This window comes from Eurypyga helias, unplaced genomic scaffold (genome assembly GCF_000690775.1).
Source record: "Eurypyga helias isolate BGI_N326 unplaced genomic scaffold, ASM69077v1 scaffold43499, whole genome shotgun sequence".
NCBI classification, from domain to species: Eukaryota; Metazoa; Chordata; class Aves; order Eurypygiformes; family Eurypygidae; genus Eurypyga; species Eurypyga helias.
Genome location: NW_010272210.1, coordinates 1 through 18117, shown reverse-complemented (window position 1 = coordinate 18117; position 18117 = coordinate 1). Strand labels below are relative to the sequence as shown.

The window sequence follows — 18117 nt, the reverse complement described above, 5'->3', positions numbered from 1 at the left end:
CTACGTGAGCATCGACTTAAAAAACCCCTACTATTGGTCAAACAAAAGTTGTGGTATTAAAGTACACTTAGTAGTAAAAATTCAGATTGATTCTATTTATGTAATAATAGCATGGTTCAAAGACAATATGGGAAAAAATCTTTGTTAACAAAATTTTAATTAAGAAACATCTTTCATCCAATACACTTATTCTTGTCAGTTGGAAAAATAAAAAGATAAAGAAAAAAATAATTTCCTGTTTATCAGAAATGATGGTGAAATATATTTCCCACCAGAATCTCTTAAAAAAACAAGTTGAAACACGAACAGCAGATGGTCGGAGAAGGATCACACCTCTCTGCATAGCTCAGCTGGACACTGGGTACGTTTGGATGTCATCTTGAAAATCCTTCTTTACCTTTTTATCTCCCCTCTCCACCACCATCTCCCCCCACAGCCAGTGCAAACTCAGAATTCAGGCTTATTTTGATCTTATGGCGCCTTAAAAGAACTCACTGGAAATAGGTTGTGTATACTTACAGGATATAGTTTCAACCTGTGTTCTCTTAGCTATAAGATCTCACTTTTAATAGATAAGGCTGATGCTCATTATCTACTGTTAGAGATGAGTGAGTGCTGTAATCTATTGCAGGTTCATATCTACGTTAATCCTGGCTTTAGCATCCTTCGTGTATGAGAAATGACTCTGGAAAGTTAGGTGGTGGTGGTTTATTTAGGTTGCATGTGAGTATCCTTATGTGGGATAAGGAAGGGAAAAGGGAAGAATGGAAGAAATAGTTAAAATGATTCTTTTTCAGATATTATTTTAAAATATTATTTTTAAAGTATTTTCAATAAATGTATTTGTTGTTTGTCTTTTTGCCTAGGGATTTCTCTACAGCATTTTTCAATAGCATCCCAATATCTGGATCTCTGTCTGGCTCAATGATGTCTTCTCAAAGTAACCAGCAGCTCATGTCATTAGATTCTAATGCTGCAAATTCCCTTAATACTTCAAAGCCTTCTGTAGAGCCAACAGCAGCCAGTATAAAACCAACAGATGATGCAGCCAATAAAGATGGGTCAGTATTTGCAGTTTTGTTTTTCGCTTATATGACTCTTTAGTTTTTAATTCTTGTTTGCTGTTCTGTAATGAAGCAGTTATTAAAGTGGTTTCCTTGCCACAAAATTCCACGAATCTAACATTCATGGGAACATTAAGGTTGTATTAGTGTTTGGTTAATTTTAAGTAGTGATAAAGTAGCAATTAATAAATCTGTGCATAGTTCTGAAAATGAACTTCAGTGGAACGAGGTACACAGTTGATTGCTAATGCTCTAACAAATTGACCTGCTTATAGATTACTGTGTTGCTATTAGTAAATAGTAGGTTTTCCAGCAGTGGAAGTAATGAAGCCTGTTTTCCATCAAATTCTGCCCTGCGCCTGTAGATCTCCTCTCTTCAAACATGGTAATACTTCTTCCCTGTATAACCACCCCACCAGACGAGGGTGAGCACAGCGATGTTGACTTGTCAATGCACATACGCTGATTGGCCAGTGTGTCTTTCAAATTAATTATGGAACACTAAATTGTACTTGCTTTTCCCTCAGTGGTAACACTGACTTGGTTTCTTCACTTCAATTTTTTTTTTTTACCGTTTGTAAGAGCACAAAGTCATTTGGACCTCTACCACTCCACCAAGTTTATTTGAAATTGGCCACAGATTAAAAAATGAGGGGGTAGACCACAAGAAGTGATGGACAGATGAAACTATTAAGTTTCCTTTTTTTTTTTTTTGGAAATTGGACTTCTAACTGCGTTTTAATACAGACGCCAGTTATCTTAGAGCCATTCTTTCTTTCAATTCATCCTCTGAATGAATCGAAAAATCTTCTAAAGTAAACAGCTATTCAAATAACAGATCCCTGGAATGCTTTAGTGTGGGGAAAACACATTCCTTTCCCTTTAGAGTTATGCTTGGAAAGGCGTAATAATTAGTTTGAATTCTTCAGCAACAGAATCAAAACCTTGCTTGAATTGTTTCAGCCCAAATTGTGTGATTGATAAACAGTGGAATATACTTTTGTAATGGAAAGTATTTGGTGACCTGAGCAAAGGGTATAACTGGGAAAACCCAGTCATCCTTTATAATAGTGGGTTCCTCTGGGTACATAAGTACCAGCAGAAAGTATCATTTAATTTCATTCCTGAATTAAAAATACATGATGAATAAATTAGGGTCCATTATTCTGGATGTATCTATGTGGACACATGGAGCTCTTAGCTGTGAGATGTATCATAAACAGCTTTGGAGAGTAGGCAAAGCTTGCAAGATACTAATGCATGGAAGGGGAAAAAGCCTATCATAATTCATGTATGTGCTTGAGTGAAAGGTTTTCAATATGCTTTCTAGCCAATATAAGGAATGTTAGTTGTGATGAGCAATGCAGGTTACCAATACTAAATTTCTTTCAATTCTTGTTTTCCTGTGCCTTTTACTGACAGTGTAAATGCTACCTCTGCCTCAACTGCTCCTTCTGCATCGTCTTCCTCTGTGTTGACAACTCCATCCAAGATTGAACCAATGAAAGCATTTGATTCCAGATTTACAGAACGATCCAAAGCCACCTCAGGGACTGCTGTTGTAACAAATACAAATCAGACTGTTGTGGACAGGTAAGGTGTATAGCCGGGGGTAGGGGTGGAAGGGATAGTAATGTAGAGAGTTAAAGAACTGATTCTCTGTGATGTGGATGTCATGGTGCGTGCTGGCACTCTAGAAATTGTCTTGGGTCTTCCCCCTGACTGGAAGGAAGGAGATGACTGTGAATACATAAAATCTTTGCTAGCAGTATTCCCTGGTACATTTTTCTGTGGCATTTAGGATCAAGCAGACTCCTCTAAATAATCTGAGTTAAAACTATTGTTACAAGAGGCTGTGTGTGCACCTGCCTCCGTGCGTGGCTGCATGCATCTGTGCTCCTTAGGAGACAGAAATAGCCAGCCTGCATCTCTGTACAAGAGTGAGATTTGCTTCATGACATATTACCATACATGTCTGCAGAGAGCCCATCACCGTAATAGCTGCAGATGTATTTCAGTTTCATGCCTTGTAGGCATGCAGAGAAGAGGCTTTGATTGTAAGGGGTTTTGGCTCTGGATCCATGTGATTTAAAAAAAAACAAAACAACACAAAAAAAAAAACCAACCCATCCCTTTAGCTTGTGACAGTGTGTTATGGCATAAGTATTCCTGCTTCCCCAAAACACATGATAGAAAAAATAGCAGTCTTGAGAAAGAAGTATGTAGGTCCCTGACTTGTTACCAATAAAATGTGTTCTTACCAAATACGTCAATATTTTCATATCAAAGGGTTTAACCACATGATGCAGAAGAAAGATGTATTAAATTACTCTCATAATTGCTTCTAATGTGTCAGTAAAGTATGGATAAAAGTGTATTGTTTGGCATAATTCAGATACCAAAGAAAAAAGGTCTGGATTATGCAAGATATTTCTAGGAAGCCAAATGGTTACAGAATAGGTGACAAAACATTGTGAGTTAATAACCAGCTATTGGAGAGAATGAGAAGAGTATGATTAAATAACCTATTTTAGGCTATAATGATTAACAAAAGGGTTCACAGGGTTTTGTGCTTTGACTTCTTTAGTTATATTGTATTTCTGAAATGGAAAATGGAGCACTGAGGTCATTTGCATGGTCTGCAGATAGATGCATCTCATAATAGTCAGAACTGAATAGGAAAGCTCTGGGGGATGGACGACAGAATGACGAGCTGTCCATGAGTAAGCAGAAAGTGTAATGCCCTTCGGAGGGGAAAAGATGAACTACTCTGGCATCTTGGAGTGCTGAATTACTTGTATCAACCCAAGGAAAGAGATCTGGTTGTAATTGGAACAGAATACTAAGTTGAAGTTGTTATTTACAGTTGCTAACTGCTAGTTTGATTAATCTTTTAAGAGGAGAGAATATGTCTGATCAGCCTAGATATGTATTGCACGTTGTAGTTTTGCAGAGGATTTGCAATATCTCTTCAGCTTCCTCCTCCTGCCTTTGCGCTTTTTGAATTACACTCAGACGAGGCTGAGAATGTGTCTTCTCACCTACAGGAATGCAGGGCATAGGGTATGTGGCAGCTTTTGGAATAAGCTTATATATAATGTGAAGAAAAAAAAATTTTTTTTTTTTACTTGCTCAGACTGAAGGATCAGAATTTACATAAAGACAGTAAGCCTAAGGATATTCTGGAGAGCAGCAGTGACAGTGAAGAGAAGATTCCAGCTGCTAAACCACTCAGTGCACCCAAACGGAAACTGGAACTTGAGGGAGAAACAGTAGAAAAGAAGAAAAAAGGAAGGCCTCGAAAAGATTCCAGACTTGTACCAGTAACTTTAACTGTTCAGGTGAAAAAAGATTCACTGTGACTTGCAATGTTCATTTAATAACGTTAGTCCCATGTTGATTTGTTCCATCAAGCCAGGAAAACAGGAGTAGTATCAGTCCCTCAAGTTTTTAGCCATCCTTCAACGTCGTGCCTTTAAATTTATTCTTTTTAAAATGTAAGACTGCAAAAAGCAGATGCACATCGTGTGGCAAATGTGTCCATCCTTTAGACAAATACCCAGCTGCTTATTAAACAGTACCAGCATGCGAAGCAGGGATAGCCTGCCAAGGGACTGTGCAGAAACGACATCGGGTTGTGGGGTTCTTTGATGGAGAGTGGCCCAAGCAGAAGACAGTGACTTGGTATGATGACTTAATGGTTATGAATTTCTGAAGAACTGTGAAGTAGTAAGTTGCATTAGAGTTTCCATCATTTTAAGGCATATAGATCCCTCTGTTTTCAGTATTCAGAGCTTAGCTTTTCCATGCAGTATACCAGAATTTCCATTAATTAGTTGCAGCCAAAAAGGGGGAGGAGAGTATATAAAATAAAAAACACATCTAGTTGTTCTTTTAATTCTTAGAAGCTATATTTAAAAATTTGTATTTATACAACTAATTGAACAAAGATTAATATTTGAAATAGACACCATTTTGTGGGAAAAAAGCTCTTTCAAATCAATCTATATTACAGAATATCTTTGGTTTAAACTTTTTTAATGGAAAAATTTAACTGCTTTTGGAATTTTTTTTTTCCAGTCCCCAGCTACACTGGCCTCTGAGAAGGATGCTGCTTGCATCTCTGCACCAGCATTAGCACTTAAACTGCCAACCCCAATCCCACAGAAATCATTTACATTGCAAGTAAGTGGACTAAGGGGAAAAAAGCTTAATACTTAATAAAAAATCCTGCTTTTTTTATGTTCTTAGATTATTAAGATCCTTTGATAAATTAGCATTTGAATGCATGTATTTGTTCAAGCAAGCAAAACAGTACACCAGCTTCTAAGAATATGTCTGTATGAGAAACGTTAATGGCAAACCAGCTAAACATAGGACACCTCTGAGCTAGCTAAACTTCAAAGAGGAATACCTCTGGTTCATCAGTCCCTCCTCCTGGTTAACCACGCTGCGTCGTAAAGAGAAGAGTCTCTGGCGGGAGTAACTGCTGCTGTGTTACTACAGTTGTGTTGGTAGTACGCTGCTGAAGAGGAAAAGCAAGTGTGTTCTGAGAGCTCTCTGGAGGTGCACTACATCCAAAGAGACTGGCAAATACTATTACCTTAGGTATTTATGAAATAATTTTTCTGTGTGTTCAGGCTGCGGTAGTCTGGTTCTAATTGCAAGATTGTAGGGAGACTGAGCACATCTAGACTTGATCTGGTGCCTTTAATTAGGAGCACAGACTACCACCACCTCTCTTTATTCTTATGCTCCAAATACAAAGCAATTATTTGTGTTCTAGCCAGGACTGGTTTTCAGAGGTCTGCTTCCTTTGAAGTACCACAGTATATTTTGAAGCCACCTTAAACAGAGAATGCCATATGTAAATCTGTTCCTAAAGATGGCGTTGGTTTGGGTCTAATAGAGTTGCAGCTTTTTTTGAGTCGTTCTTTTCCTCTTCCAAAAAGTATTTTACTTTCTGTATTTCAGGTAAGTTCAGATCCATCAATGTACCTTGAAGTGGAGAATGAAATGACCACAGTGGGAGGTTCAAAGTTGAGCAGGTTAAAGTGTAATCGAGAAGGAAAGGAATGGGAGACAGTCCTCACCAGTCGAATTCTCACTGCAGCAGGAAGCTGGTAAGAGCGTTGTATGTTGGAGGAAGGGTGTCTTGAAGGCCAGAAAACATTTAGGTGTACAAAAGTACAATTTACAGGAAGCTAATTATGCCTAAACCCATGTATTTACAAATAAATAGAGACTTTAAAAGTATTTTTACCTACTTAGATATTTTTATCTACTTACTTAGAGAAGTTGATGAACTGGTTCACTTCTATTAGGGATTTTTGTGATTCCTTGTGCTTGGCTCAAGATGTCCTATTTCTCTTCCAGCTAACCTGGTCTGATACATTGATGCTCTTAAACTCTTATCCTGTGGAGTTTTTTTTTTTTTTGGTAGGGATTCTGACTTACTTCTGTTGGCTACTGCTATTTGCTGGTTTTATCACCACCCATTGTAATTTTTACACATTCTTAGTAAATGTTTTGCGGATAAAAATATGTGCTGCTCTTAGTCTTAAGACCAGTTTCACTCCAAGTATTAGCTCTATGCTGTCTTAAAGCGTCACGAATTCTTATTAGCCAGTTGCAACTCTTTTCCTGTGTATTTACATTTCTCCTTTAAATTTCTTCATTAAGGATGACTAAATCATGGTAAATCATGATGACTGTTGTTCAAGTGCTAACTACTAAAGAATGAAAAATTTGAACAATGTTTTGTGACACAAAAGTATTTTCCTGAGACTTTTGCTGTTCTTTCCTCTTTTTTTTTTTTTTTCAACATTGCCTAGTTCCAACCTCAGAGTTTAAGTTGTTGAAAGCGTACTTCTGAAGCCTGAGCCCTGTCTAGGTCTGAAAAAGAAGCAGCAGATTTTAAAGCTAAATACAAGTACAGGCCTGAAGAAGAGCTTGTGTATACCCAAAAGCTTTACTCTTATTTCCAACTATGCCTCTTGGTCTAATAAAAGATACTATTTCTGCCTGTGAACCTTCTGTTGCCCACATCCTTAACCATCATAGTTATAATCAAATTAAGGAGACATGGAATGCACCTGTATACCTACACATAAAATCTCTCTAGTTTTTGACTTTTTCTTTTGGTATTCGGTGTATTTTTTAAAACTGTAATAGTTACCTTTTGGAAAATTAGCCCAAGTTGTATGATAAGAAATCAGTCTGGTTTTATGCTGCTCACGTTTGACAAAATGTGAATGTTTCTTCCTGATTTTTTTTTTTAGTGAGATTGTAAGTGTAGCCTGCGAGAAACGAACATTGTCGGTATTTTCAGCTTGTGGTCGTCGCCTTCTTCCTCCTATAATATTGAATACACCCATTTCCACCCTACATTGCACAGGTTCTTACATCATGGCTCTCACCACTGCTGCTACGCTCTCTGTTTGGTAAGTACCACGTCCGGCTGCCGCAGCTGGTGGGCTGGTTTTTTTAGGTGACTTTGATTGTGTCGATGCATTGCTGGTGAAACTGAGGCTTAAACGACATCAGGTCTGAACTTTTGGAGAGAATATGAAGAGTTAACTGGGCAGGACCTGAATCTTGTTTATTCTCTGTTCTAGGACAGCCCATAATACTGAATTTGATTCTAGAGGAAGATAAAGGATCAGCTAGAAGTTACTGGTTTAAACAGCCTCCCTAGGATAGATGTGTCATACCTATGGAATGGATTGGGGAGGGAGGAAAGGAAAGGAAGGAGAAATACGGATCCTTCCAACTTCTGTCAGACTTGGCTAATAAAGTACATGAGTTTCAGAGTTAGAAGTACTCTAGCCATCTTCAAGATACCACAATACAAACTGCAGTAACTTGTTTACAGTTCTTGAATTTACTCTCCTGCAAGTCAGAGCTCCTAAAGGAGTTATTTGGATCCTCAGTGTTCGCTTGGTTGTAATGAGGTTTCCTGATAAAGAGCCATGAAAGTTGTTCTCTGCTACTGATTTCTGTCTTGCTGGAAGGGGTTTGAGTTTACCAGAATAATTTTGTTGAAGCAATGAAGAAAATGTCAAAACAACAAAAGAATTCCAACCCTAAACTCCAAGAAAACCCCTACACTTTGTCATGAATATCAAAGAAGTGCTGTTGTCAAATGATTGTGGATCTTTCAGTTGTTTGTAAACTGCAGACCTCTCCATTTGTCTTTTTCAGGGATGTTCACAAGCAGACAGCCATTGTTAGAGATGAGTCTCTGCAAACAATATTTTCAGGTAATAGAAATGGTCATCGAGTTACCAACCTTTGAGCCCACCCCTACTATTCAGTGCTGCTTAAGAATATGCTGAAATTTTAAGAAACCTGAAAAGCCTAAACAAGCAATTTTCCTTTGTTATTGTGTAATACAGGGAGGTCATTGCCCATGTTGAAATACTGTAGAAATAACTGAGATGGGCATATAAGGGGGTGAGAGACTTGTACAAGATTCTGTAGCTGCTTTTATTCTGGTGTGCTTCTGAATGTGAAAGTTCAGTGTTGTGAAGATCACAAAATAAATATTTGATGAAATCTGCTATTACAGCAATTTCTTTGTGTATGTATTATTTTAATGATGTGATCTGTTATCTCAAAATCTTCAGTTTCTGTCATTGCAAATATCTGGCAGAAAATAAGTTATCAAAGGAGCAGAGCACACTGGCTTCAATTTTAGCTTTAATCCACACAGTACTAGTCAAAGCTACCTAGAGGAAGGAGTTGTGTAGTAGTTTGCAAAAGTCTTCATTAGAAATTATATACGTCAACCCTGGGCCTGGAATATACTCGTAAATGACAGGCTCCAGCTATCCCACTTATTCCATGTTCTTAGCACACTTTTGTAAGTATGCTGGGTTTTAGAATTTTAACGTAATGGGAAAAAGAAAGATGAAGGCTTCTTGGGTTAATATTCATGGCAGAATTGTGAAGGATGGCTCCTAAATACGGAGAACGTTTCCAATTAAGCCCATGTTCTGTATAAATCGTAGCACCAAGATTGATAATTTATTTTGCAAGAGAGCGATATTAATGCTGCTGCGCTGAGCCTGGTGCTTGCCATCATTATCTTGTGTCTTGACCTTCCTGTCAGTGCTTGAGAATAGCACTGACTGAACCTTTTTCTCTTGGTTGCTATGACCGTTAATTAAGGTTGGATAGCATATTTTACCATTGTGAATGCCATGCAAGACTCCAAAAGAAATCCTTTCATCTGATTTGACTTACAGGGAGTGGTGCAACTGTCTCTCAGATCTTGCTGACTCAGCACGGTATACCTGTCATGAGCATGTCCGACGGAAAGGCATACTGTTTTAATCCTTCTCTTTCAACTTGGTAAGTTATAAATTATTTCCTGCTTTTGTGACTTAGCGGAACTGTCCTGCATTCTGATTTACTGTTTCATGTTTTGAAGATTAGTCTGGGTGGGATCATGTCAGGCCTAGTTTTGCTTTGGTTCACTGTTGTGTGTCTAAGCTTTAGTTTATGATATTCCCACAATTTTTAATGTTTAAAATAATTTTTTTTTTAAATGAGAAAGTTAAACTACAGCTTAATCCCTCTTTCTGACACAGTGCATACTCCTAGTTATTAACGTACACATATGTGTACTTTTGCTGATGTTCATCAGTTGAATCTGTCAAGCAGATGGCAGTGAATAAAGATAATCTAGCCTTACAGTTCATTTTTTGGGGGTACAAGAATGCAGTTCTGGAAAATGTGTCAAAACAGTTTTCAGTTTTGTTGGGAGTTTAGACATGTTAAAATCATTTTGCTCAGTTTCCTGAGAAAATTAGACCTACACACTCCAGTCCTGACCGTGTATGTGCCTGGCTTTGTCAGTCCCCATCATTCCCTAATACTTTTTGGGGTCTGACAGCCAGTCAAGTTTGGAGAGAGCTTTTTGTCTCCGAGATGTAAAAGTTTATTGAAGATAGTAAGTCAGGTAGGGGCGGAGGGGAAAAAAATCGTTATACCTCAAAGTTCCCATGGAATAGTCATTACTGATGTCCTAAACACAAGGAAAAGCTACCAAAGAGTTCTGAGCCTTAGTGGGTATCATGGGCTTTCCCCATGGATTCTCTTACTTCTTTGAAGGCATAAGTTCCATTAAAATGTTTCCATGGTTAAATTATTTACAGTGTCCTTCCAAAACAGATTCTTTGTTGTCTTTCTAAGAGGAAAAAACATGCTGTGGTCTTAATATAATTGTGGTACTTAATGTAATGAGCATGCTTGATGAAATGACTCATTGTTTGAACTCCTCTTTAGAATAATTGTTATTAGAAAAAAACACCGTATTTGTTCTTTAGATAAACTAAGAAATTATGCAAAAATTTTTCCAGTCAATAAGGAGCAGAGGACAGGCTCTCAGCCATAATGCTGAATTTGCTCTCACTTCTTGGTTTGGAAATACATAAAAGAGCAATCTCTTTAGTCATTATACAGATTTAAACATGATAAAGCAGTAAAGGGTATTCTAAATATTTGTGCCATTTTACCTCCGAGCTGTCTGGAGGTCTAAACTTAGCATTGGATTGAGCCACTGATTCCCTTGGCATCTCAACCCAGTGGAAATGATACCCATGATTAGGTGGGGAAACGCCAGCTGTAACTGTCAGCTCCCTCCATATGGCGAGCTGTAATGTATGGGAAAACCTGTCAGCGCATGTGACCTGTGATGCCTTGTCTGGTGGGTGGGGGGACCTGACATGAAGTAAAACCAAGTTCTTAAGTAATTAGCTGTGTTTGCTCCAATCTGTGTTCTGGGGCGTGACTTATTAGATGTAAAATGGCGAGGAGAAAATTCATTTTCTTCAGAACTAACGCTAAATTGTGTTATACAATTGATGTTGCCAACTTTGGTGGTGGGAGGGACATTTTCTTGACAGCACAAGCAGAATTTGGACATGGAGTGGGAACAGTTGGGGTCTGTGGAATTCCTGAGTACCTTGGTGATATTTTTTTTGGTTATCTGTGAATGTACAAGTTGGGCTTTGAGGCAGAACAGAGCTGGATCTGATATTACGGCCTACTCTCCTCAAGCTTGGTTTTTGTTTGTTTGCTTTTTTCAGGAATCTTGTTTCTGACAAACAGGACTCTCTAGCACAATGTGCAGACTTCAGGAATAGTTTACCATCCCAAGAAGCCATGCTGTGTTCTGGGCCCTTAGCTGTAATACAGGGACGAACATCAAAGTACGCACTTAATTGCTTCGTTTGATCGGCGTGTTTGTCTTTGGGGTTTTTTTTTTCCTATTATTTATTCATGTGCTTGAATCAGTGGGTTAATTCTTAAGGTGCTAATGGCTCTGAAGTTATCAGGAGCTCATGCAGGGTGTTTTTTAATCTTTGCACATTTATACTCTGTATCTTGGTGTAATCCTGAGAGTATTTGGGGGCAGGAAAGCATGCTCCGAACTTAATCATTTTAAGGCTCCTCTTTATTGGATGGGTAAAGTATTTGTCGATTCTGTACGTGTAAAATTTTGATTAGCTAAACTGAAATTCTTACGTTTTAAGTTTCAATTTTTAGTTTACCAGCTTTTTGGAGTAGGTCTACAAATTCTGAGTACTTCAGTTGTCCTCAAGGGATCTATTTAATGAAGCCTTTGAGAAAGCTGAGTGATTAGTCACCTAATGCATATTTTTAACATCTGAAAATATCACCAGGGAATTGTGTGAGCCAGAGCAGACTCCTGTAGGTAATTTAACAGCCCATCCTCACCTGGATTTGAATAAGATTTCCCAGGCAGACTTGTCTGCTACTTCTGAGTTGTATGGTTTTATTGCTATTCTCTTGGAGGGGGAGAAGAATTAAATTAAATACATGAAATACACACAAACACTGGTTTTGAGAGAAAGAAAATATCAGACTGAAAAAATAGTATTTCTTTTCAAAATGGAAATTATTGGTTACTTTTTCCAAATTAGCTGCCTTATGACAATACATTTATTTGCAAGAAATCCTTTAAATGCTTTAGGCTAACTTTGTCTTGTGTCTGTTTCGTGACTTCCACCTGTGAGGGGCAAAGAAAGGTCAAGATAGTCATCTTAATTTCCTATAAACATTTAGGAGCACTTGGTCACTGATAAGCATGTGTTTTTAAAGAGATGACTGATGAAGGGAAAAGAACAGGAGGCTGAAAACCCTCTGTGGACCATGATACTTGTAAATGGTCTGGTTGGGGGGGGAAGGCAGTTTGCTATGAAGTGCTGCCTGTGGCACGGAAAGCTTGAAGCGTAGAATACCTTGTACTACAGAAATATATATTCCTTAAACTAGTATCTTGATTTATGGCTGGCATGTTAATTTTTTTGGTTTTGTAGTTCAGGAAGGCAAGCTGCAAGATTGTTCTCCATGCCTCATTTAGTGCAACAAGAAACAACGCTTGCATACCTGGAGAACCAGATAGCAGCAGCACTTATGTTACAGTCCAGTCACGAATATCGCCACTGGCTCCTTATCTATGCACGGTACCTAGTTAATGAAGGTGAGACCTGCCATGCTCTGTTACTTCTTTGCTTGCAGCTCTGATGGTCTTGGAAGAAAACACTGTACTCACGTCATGTACGTGTATGATTGCACTTAACATTCTCCTAGGCTTTTGGACTCAGTGTTTACTTAAAACCAAAACGAACTACTGAAGTGCATGTGCTTGCTGCAGCGCTCAGTACTTGGGAATCCTATTCTGACGTGCAGATTGTGAACGGGTCGTGGTCTGGGGAAACAGTGCCACTTGCGCGCTCCAGTAACAGGAACTGCGTTGTGAGCAAGCCCAGTGGTCTGTCAGGCATGTCGTACCTGTTGGCTGGCAGCAGCAAGGATTTTTGAGAGGAACAGGCAGCACCTTGTGTAAAACACGTAACATTCCTCAGCCAACTGATGTGAGATGGCAGAGTTGCTCGGTCTCTGACACTTTGTACCAGAGCACATAAACCTGCAGAGAATTTGCTTGTGTTATTTGTGCCTTATACTACTCTTACACTTCTAAAATTTTAACAGCCTATACGGGTGAGCTCCGTAGGCTAAATTCTGTGAGGAACAAAACCTCAAGTTGCTCGTGTCTATTTTATATTGGAATACGTGTCTCTCTTTAACAAGGTTAGCCAACTGCCTTTATGCTTCTTGGATTCTAAAGGTCTGTTTTATCTGCTTGTCTGCATTCCAAATTTAGTAGTTCCCATTGTGTTAATTCAGCTTTCTTTCTCACCATGCATAATCATTTTACACAGAGGGAAGCAAAATGGTTCATGTTAGGCCACCTAATAGGTGTTGGCAGTATTAAAATTGAGCTTGTTAATTCTTGCCTTTCGAGCCTTGCTTTATTTAACAAGAGCGCTTGGTGAACTGTGTACAGTTCTCTGTCCTTCCCAGCTGAATTTAAAATGTTCATCTTGGGTCACACGTTTCAAAGACCGTTAGGCTTTAGAAAGTCTTCATTAATTGAGAAGGTCTCTGTTGCGTGTGCAGGGATCGTCTTGCGCTGCACAGAAGTCGCTGCCTTGCACGTCCGTAGGCGCTGGATGTCGCCGCGCATTCGGCTTTGCCGTACATGTAGTAGCGTTTCGCTAGCTTTCCAGGTTATTGCACATCCTATTATCAACCCTTTATTCCTATGCTGGTTTCAGCATTTAGTGAATTCTGATCCATTAGAATACTCAATCTGTTATACCTTGTTTGGCAAGTCACTCTTTGACGGATGACTTGTTACTTGCAAGGGAATTCCCCACTCTGATTTTGGGGTGAATAAAGCTGGCCTGGAAACTGTGCTGTTTTATTAAAAATTTTCTTTTATTTTAACTCTTGTGCATATTAATTTGATCAATTTTAATTTTGTTATAGCCTCTTTAGCTGAGGGTTTGGGTTCTATTTTAATCTTTCAGAGAGTTGTCTGATTTTTTTTTTTTTTTTTTTTTTACTGCTGACTCCCATTTTTCCAAATTTATATGTTGTCATTATATGCAACCCAACAACTTTTCCCCTTTGCTGGTTTTCATCTTGTGGTTTTCCAACTCTCCTGATACCTCTTTTCTATGAGTTCTCTGGAAAACTGATGGACTTCAACAACCAATATTCTGTGTGGTGGTTTTTTGGATGTTTGTGGTTTGGGGTTTTTTTAATTATTATTTTTTTTTAAAGCTGCTATCTTTATGTCGGAGGGGGGAATGAGAGTTGAGATCAAGGCAGCTCTTCAAACTGCAGTAACTACTTCAGTTTTTCTCTTTATTGTAGATCATCTTTAGTGGTGTTTTTTTTGGTTTTGAGAACCTCAAGTAAAACTCTTTGGAACTCTAAAATAAATCCTTTACAAATCATCTTATCGTTCCAAGATTTACTGTTAGAAAAACAATACACCTTTTCAGAATTGGTTTCGGCTTTATTTTATTCTAGTCATAGCTCTTTTCCTGAATGTTGCCAGTTACATTGTGGAGTGGTTATATATAGTGAAATGCTTGTGAGTGTAACTTCATTTTCTGATAATATTCAGGGTTTGAATATCGTTTGCGAGAATTATGCAAGGATTTACTGGGTCCAGTCCATTACTCAGCTGGAAGTCAGTGGGAATCAACAGTTATGGTAAGTCCTGATCGTGTTTTACCAAAGAAAAAGGAAGAATTGCAGAACAGGGATAGACAAGAGAACTAAAAACCTAATCTCATAAGTAGGCTTCCTCCCGTGGCACTTGTATTTATTTCATGTGAAACAGCAGGCAAGTGCTGTTTGCCACAGTCTCGGCTCTGGTGCTGTCTTGAGTGTGACGCAGACGGAGCAGAGTTCAGGTCTCCGCATTCTTCAGACAGCAGCTTTGAAACAGTGACGTGCTGGGGAAATGTCTGCGCTTCTCGGAGCACATCTGGAGTCTGTAACTGCCGGAGCTGCACCAGCTTCATGAGTATAGAAATGGGAAAACAGTTCTGATTCTGGGAGTCACGTAAGCAGATTAAGAACATAAAAACACACAGCGCTCTCCAGGCAGAGAAAAAGGGCTTGAATCTTAACCACCTCTATGGAATATATTCATGATGTCAAGTCATACATTCTGAGAATGCTTTTGGGTTTTTTTGCAGGGTTTACGAAAGAGAGAACTATTGAAAGAGCTTCTTCCTGTTATTGGACAGAACCTCCGCTTCCAGAGGCTTTTCACAGAATATCAAGAGCAGCTAGACATCTTGAGAGACAAGTAGCATTTCCCAAGATTTTCCCTGCAGGGCCTGGTCTGAGAGAAACGCTGAACGGCATAAACCAGAGACAGAAGAGGCGCAGGAGCCCGGTCAGTCGGGACACTCCTGAAGAGAGCAGTGCCGTAAGGGTCCCAGATGTTTCAGGAGGGACCTGCTTTAGTTTTAAAGAAGATCACAAGTGGATTCATGGAAACGATGAGTGGATGAGCTAGACCGTTTCCCAAGTGAAACTTAACCATCGAAGCTGTGGCCTCTGTTTCTATGGAAAGTCGTGGATATTTACTTCATTCAGGGGGATCCTTTTGGATCTGGATCTCATTATAATATCAAAACTAGCTGAGAACTGTTTGTGGGGTTTCTTGGATGTCCTGTGAAAAGCACAGTACTTCAGAGTACACTGAACAGCATATTTAACCCTGTTTAGGGGTTTTTGCCTGAGGATTTATTGAGGCTCAACACTATATTAAATTAGATGAATGAGCCACGTAAAAAGAAATTTCATAAATATTAAGGTATTATGCAGCCAATAGACTCTTTCCTGTGAATATAATAATAATAATAATAAGAGGCTGTTCTAACACATGGACTATTTTTGTACTAGAATTTGCTAACTTGTAATATGGAATTTTATTTGGCCGATAATCAGGCTGTCTCTACAAAGTCATCTTGTAGGAAATTTAACTCTAATTACAAAAGCTATGTTTCAAAATAATTCTACCAAATTAACATGTCATCATCTGGTTTTTAATTTTTAAATGTTTGTAAAAGGCATTTTGGGGGGAGGGGGAGGGATACAATGGGGTGGCTCTTTTTGTAAGTACAAAAATAAATGAACATTGCATTGGTTTAAAAAAACAAAAAGCAAAAATATGGTCTTGAATTATTACTAAGGGCACGGGCATCTCCAGAAATGTCAGCACAGGGTGAATCATGTTAACGTGTCTCGAAATAACTAACGCTGTCTGGGTGATCTCTCCGAAAGTGTGATCAGACAGGTACTTGTGATCTCCCTGGAGCAGCTACGTTTTCTCTCGGAGCCACATCTCAGGTGAGGGAGCAGGAGCCGTGTGGCAATGCTCATTATCTCGGGCAACACAAAGAAAACGGGCTCCCCTGACCACGCGCTGCAGCGAGGGAAGAGCTTCGTGCAGTTGTGGCCGTGCGTGGCGTTTTGTAACGAAATAGCGCTGCTGCCCTGCCAGCAGTTCGTTTATGGAGTGGTTTTGGGATTGCACTGAAACCAAATCAGTCAACCTGTTTTCTTCCCCGATGTGTGCTTGGTGCTGGGAAAGAAGTAAGTGTATGTGTTGGTTCTTTCTGGGACCTAACTATTCAGGCGTGTCCGTTTGCTGCCTTAGTTTGAGATGTTTCTGAGTATGAAAATTAGTATTGAAAGGAGCAAGTGTATTTCACTGTTAAACCCTTGTACAAGGGCAGTTTGTCCCCTAAACTTCCTGCAGAAATATCCTTTGCCGGCTAGCCAGGATAAGGACTAACCTTTGGGTGAAGGGAACTGACCCTCTGCAGAGAGGTGGCTCTGCAGTCACGGGGTTGTCTGGATCCTAGAGGAAGGGGATGTGTCCTTCAAGGCAACAGAACTCCGCAGCTGGAGGGTTTTGTTGCCTCCGTATTCAGCTGCCAGACCCGATGGACACAGGATTACATTTCTGTGTGGCAATCTCGCGTGCACATGGACTGAAGTGTCCTTGGGCAATAGAAACAACTGATTTGGCAGCTGTTCAGCACAGCATCCGTGAGTTTTCAGCCGGTGGTGGGAAGCGTAGGGATGCTGCGTGTAGCTGGTGAGGAAAGTGAAGGTGGTAGGAAGAACCATCCAACTTCCCCTAACCTCTAGTCCAGAAAGTTTAATAGTGCTGTGAATGATTCACATGCTACTGCCCGTTAGTCTGTGAGGAACCGGCATTCTGTTTCCATGGAGACAGAGTCATAGGCTGGCTGGGTTGGCAGGGACACCAACGGGGTCGTCTAGTCCAACTCCCCTGCACTGAGCAGGGACCTCTGCAACTGGAGCAGGCTGTGCTCCCCTTGTGCCCGTGTCTGCAGGTAAGCGACCCACCAAAATGGTGCAGACAGGAGAGAGGCACCGTGTTGTGGGGAAAGGTGGGCCTGCTCTGAAGCCTGGTGCAGTCCATGGGAGTCTGGCTATCGGCTTCCATGGATTTTGATTCTCAACTCCTTGTGTAGGCGGCTGCCGGGATGGTTTAACGTAGAATGGGTTGTTTTGGAGGTGTTTGATAGGTGAGAGCTCAGACACGGGTGGCTGTTTCCTCCAGTGAAAGGCAAGATGTTTGGCCCCTGGCCGTCCTCTGGCCTTGTGCTGTTCCTACCGGTGTTGCAATGAATGCTGCTTAACGGGACTTCATGTGTAGTTTTAGAGGTAATTAGCTGAGGGAAAGTGAGTTCTTTGTCATTAAATCTTTGAAGAGATGCTGAAAGACCTTTTATGAGGAGCTGTCTCTGTTACCAGACATTCTGTAGGTTTTTCTACCCATTTTTACTTGGGAGGTTGTGTCACTGCCTGACAGACCAGGAACACTATCATTTTAAATTCCATGCAACAAAATGTATTTAAATGAAGGTTTTTGGTAAAGAGGTTGTTTTAGCATTTTCTCCGCTTACATTTAGCCCTCTCTTTTTTTCAGACGAGGGCTGCGAGCTCCGAGACTGAACCGCGGTACCAAGGGCAGAGGAGGAACGCCCGGAGCGCGGGAGCGGGCACGACCCAGAGGCGACCGTTAATTAATGGCGCGGACGGGGAATTGAGGAAGGTCACGAGGGGACCCGGCGTTCTCCCTGCGTGAGCTGGGCACAACGGACCCGCCAAACCT

At 40.0% G+C, this 18117-nt stretch overlaps 1 protein-coding gene across 1 annotated transcript in view; it reads left to right on the top strand.

Annotated features, from left to right (window-relative positions):
• LOC104503152 (protein HIRA) overlaps nucleotides 1–15271 on the top strand; it is a 33749-nt gene extending 18478 nt beyond the window's left edge. The window contains exons 13-25 of the mRNA XM_010159066.1: nucleotides 276–361; nucleotides 867–1061; nucleotides 2487–2657; nucleotides 4201–4405; nucleotides 5145–5249; nucleotides 6039–6187; nucleotides 7346–7507; nucleotides 8268–8326; nucleotides 9314–9419; nucleotides 11159–11281; nucleotides 12413–12576; nucleotides 14575–14663; nucleotides 15155–15271. Coding sequence (XP_010157368.1) covers nucleotides 276–361; nucleotides 867–1061; nucleotides 2487–2657; nucleotides 4201–4405; nucleotides 5145–5249; nucleotides 6039–6187; nucleotides 7346–7507; nucleotides 8268–8326; nucleotides 9314–9419; nucleotides 11159–11281; nucleotides 12413–12576; nucleotides 14575–14663; nucleotides 15155–15271 — 1731 coding nt within the window. The remainder of the gene's footprint in view (nucleotides 1–275; nucleotides 362–866; nucleotides 1062–2486; nucleotides 2658–4200; nucleotides 4406–5144; nucleotides 5250–6038; nucleotides 6188–7345; nucleotides 7508–8267; nucleotides 8327–9313; nucleotides 9420–11158; nucleotides 11282–12412; nucleotides 12577–14574; nucleotides 14664–15154) is intronic.
• The last annotated feature ends 2846 nt before the right edge of the window (nucleotides 15272–18117 follow it).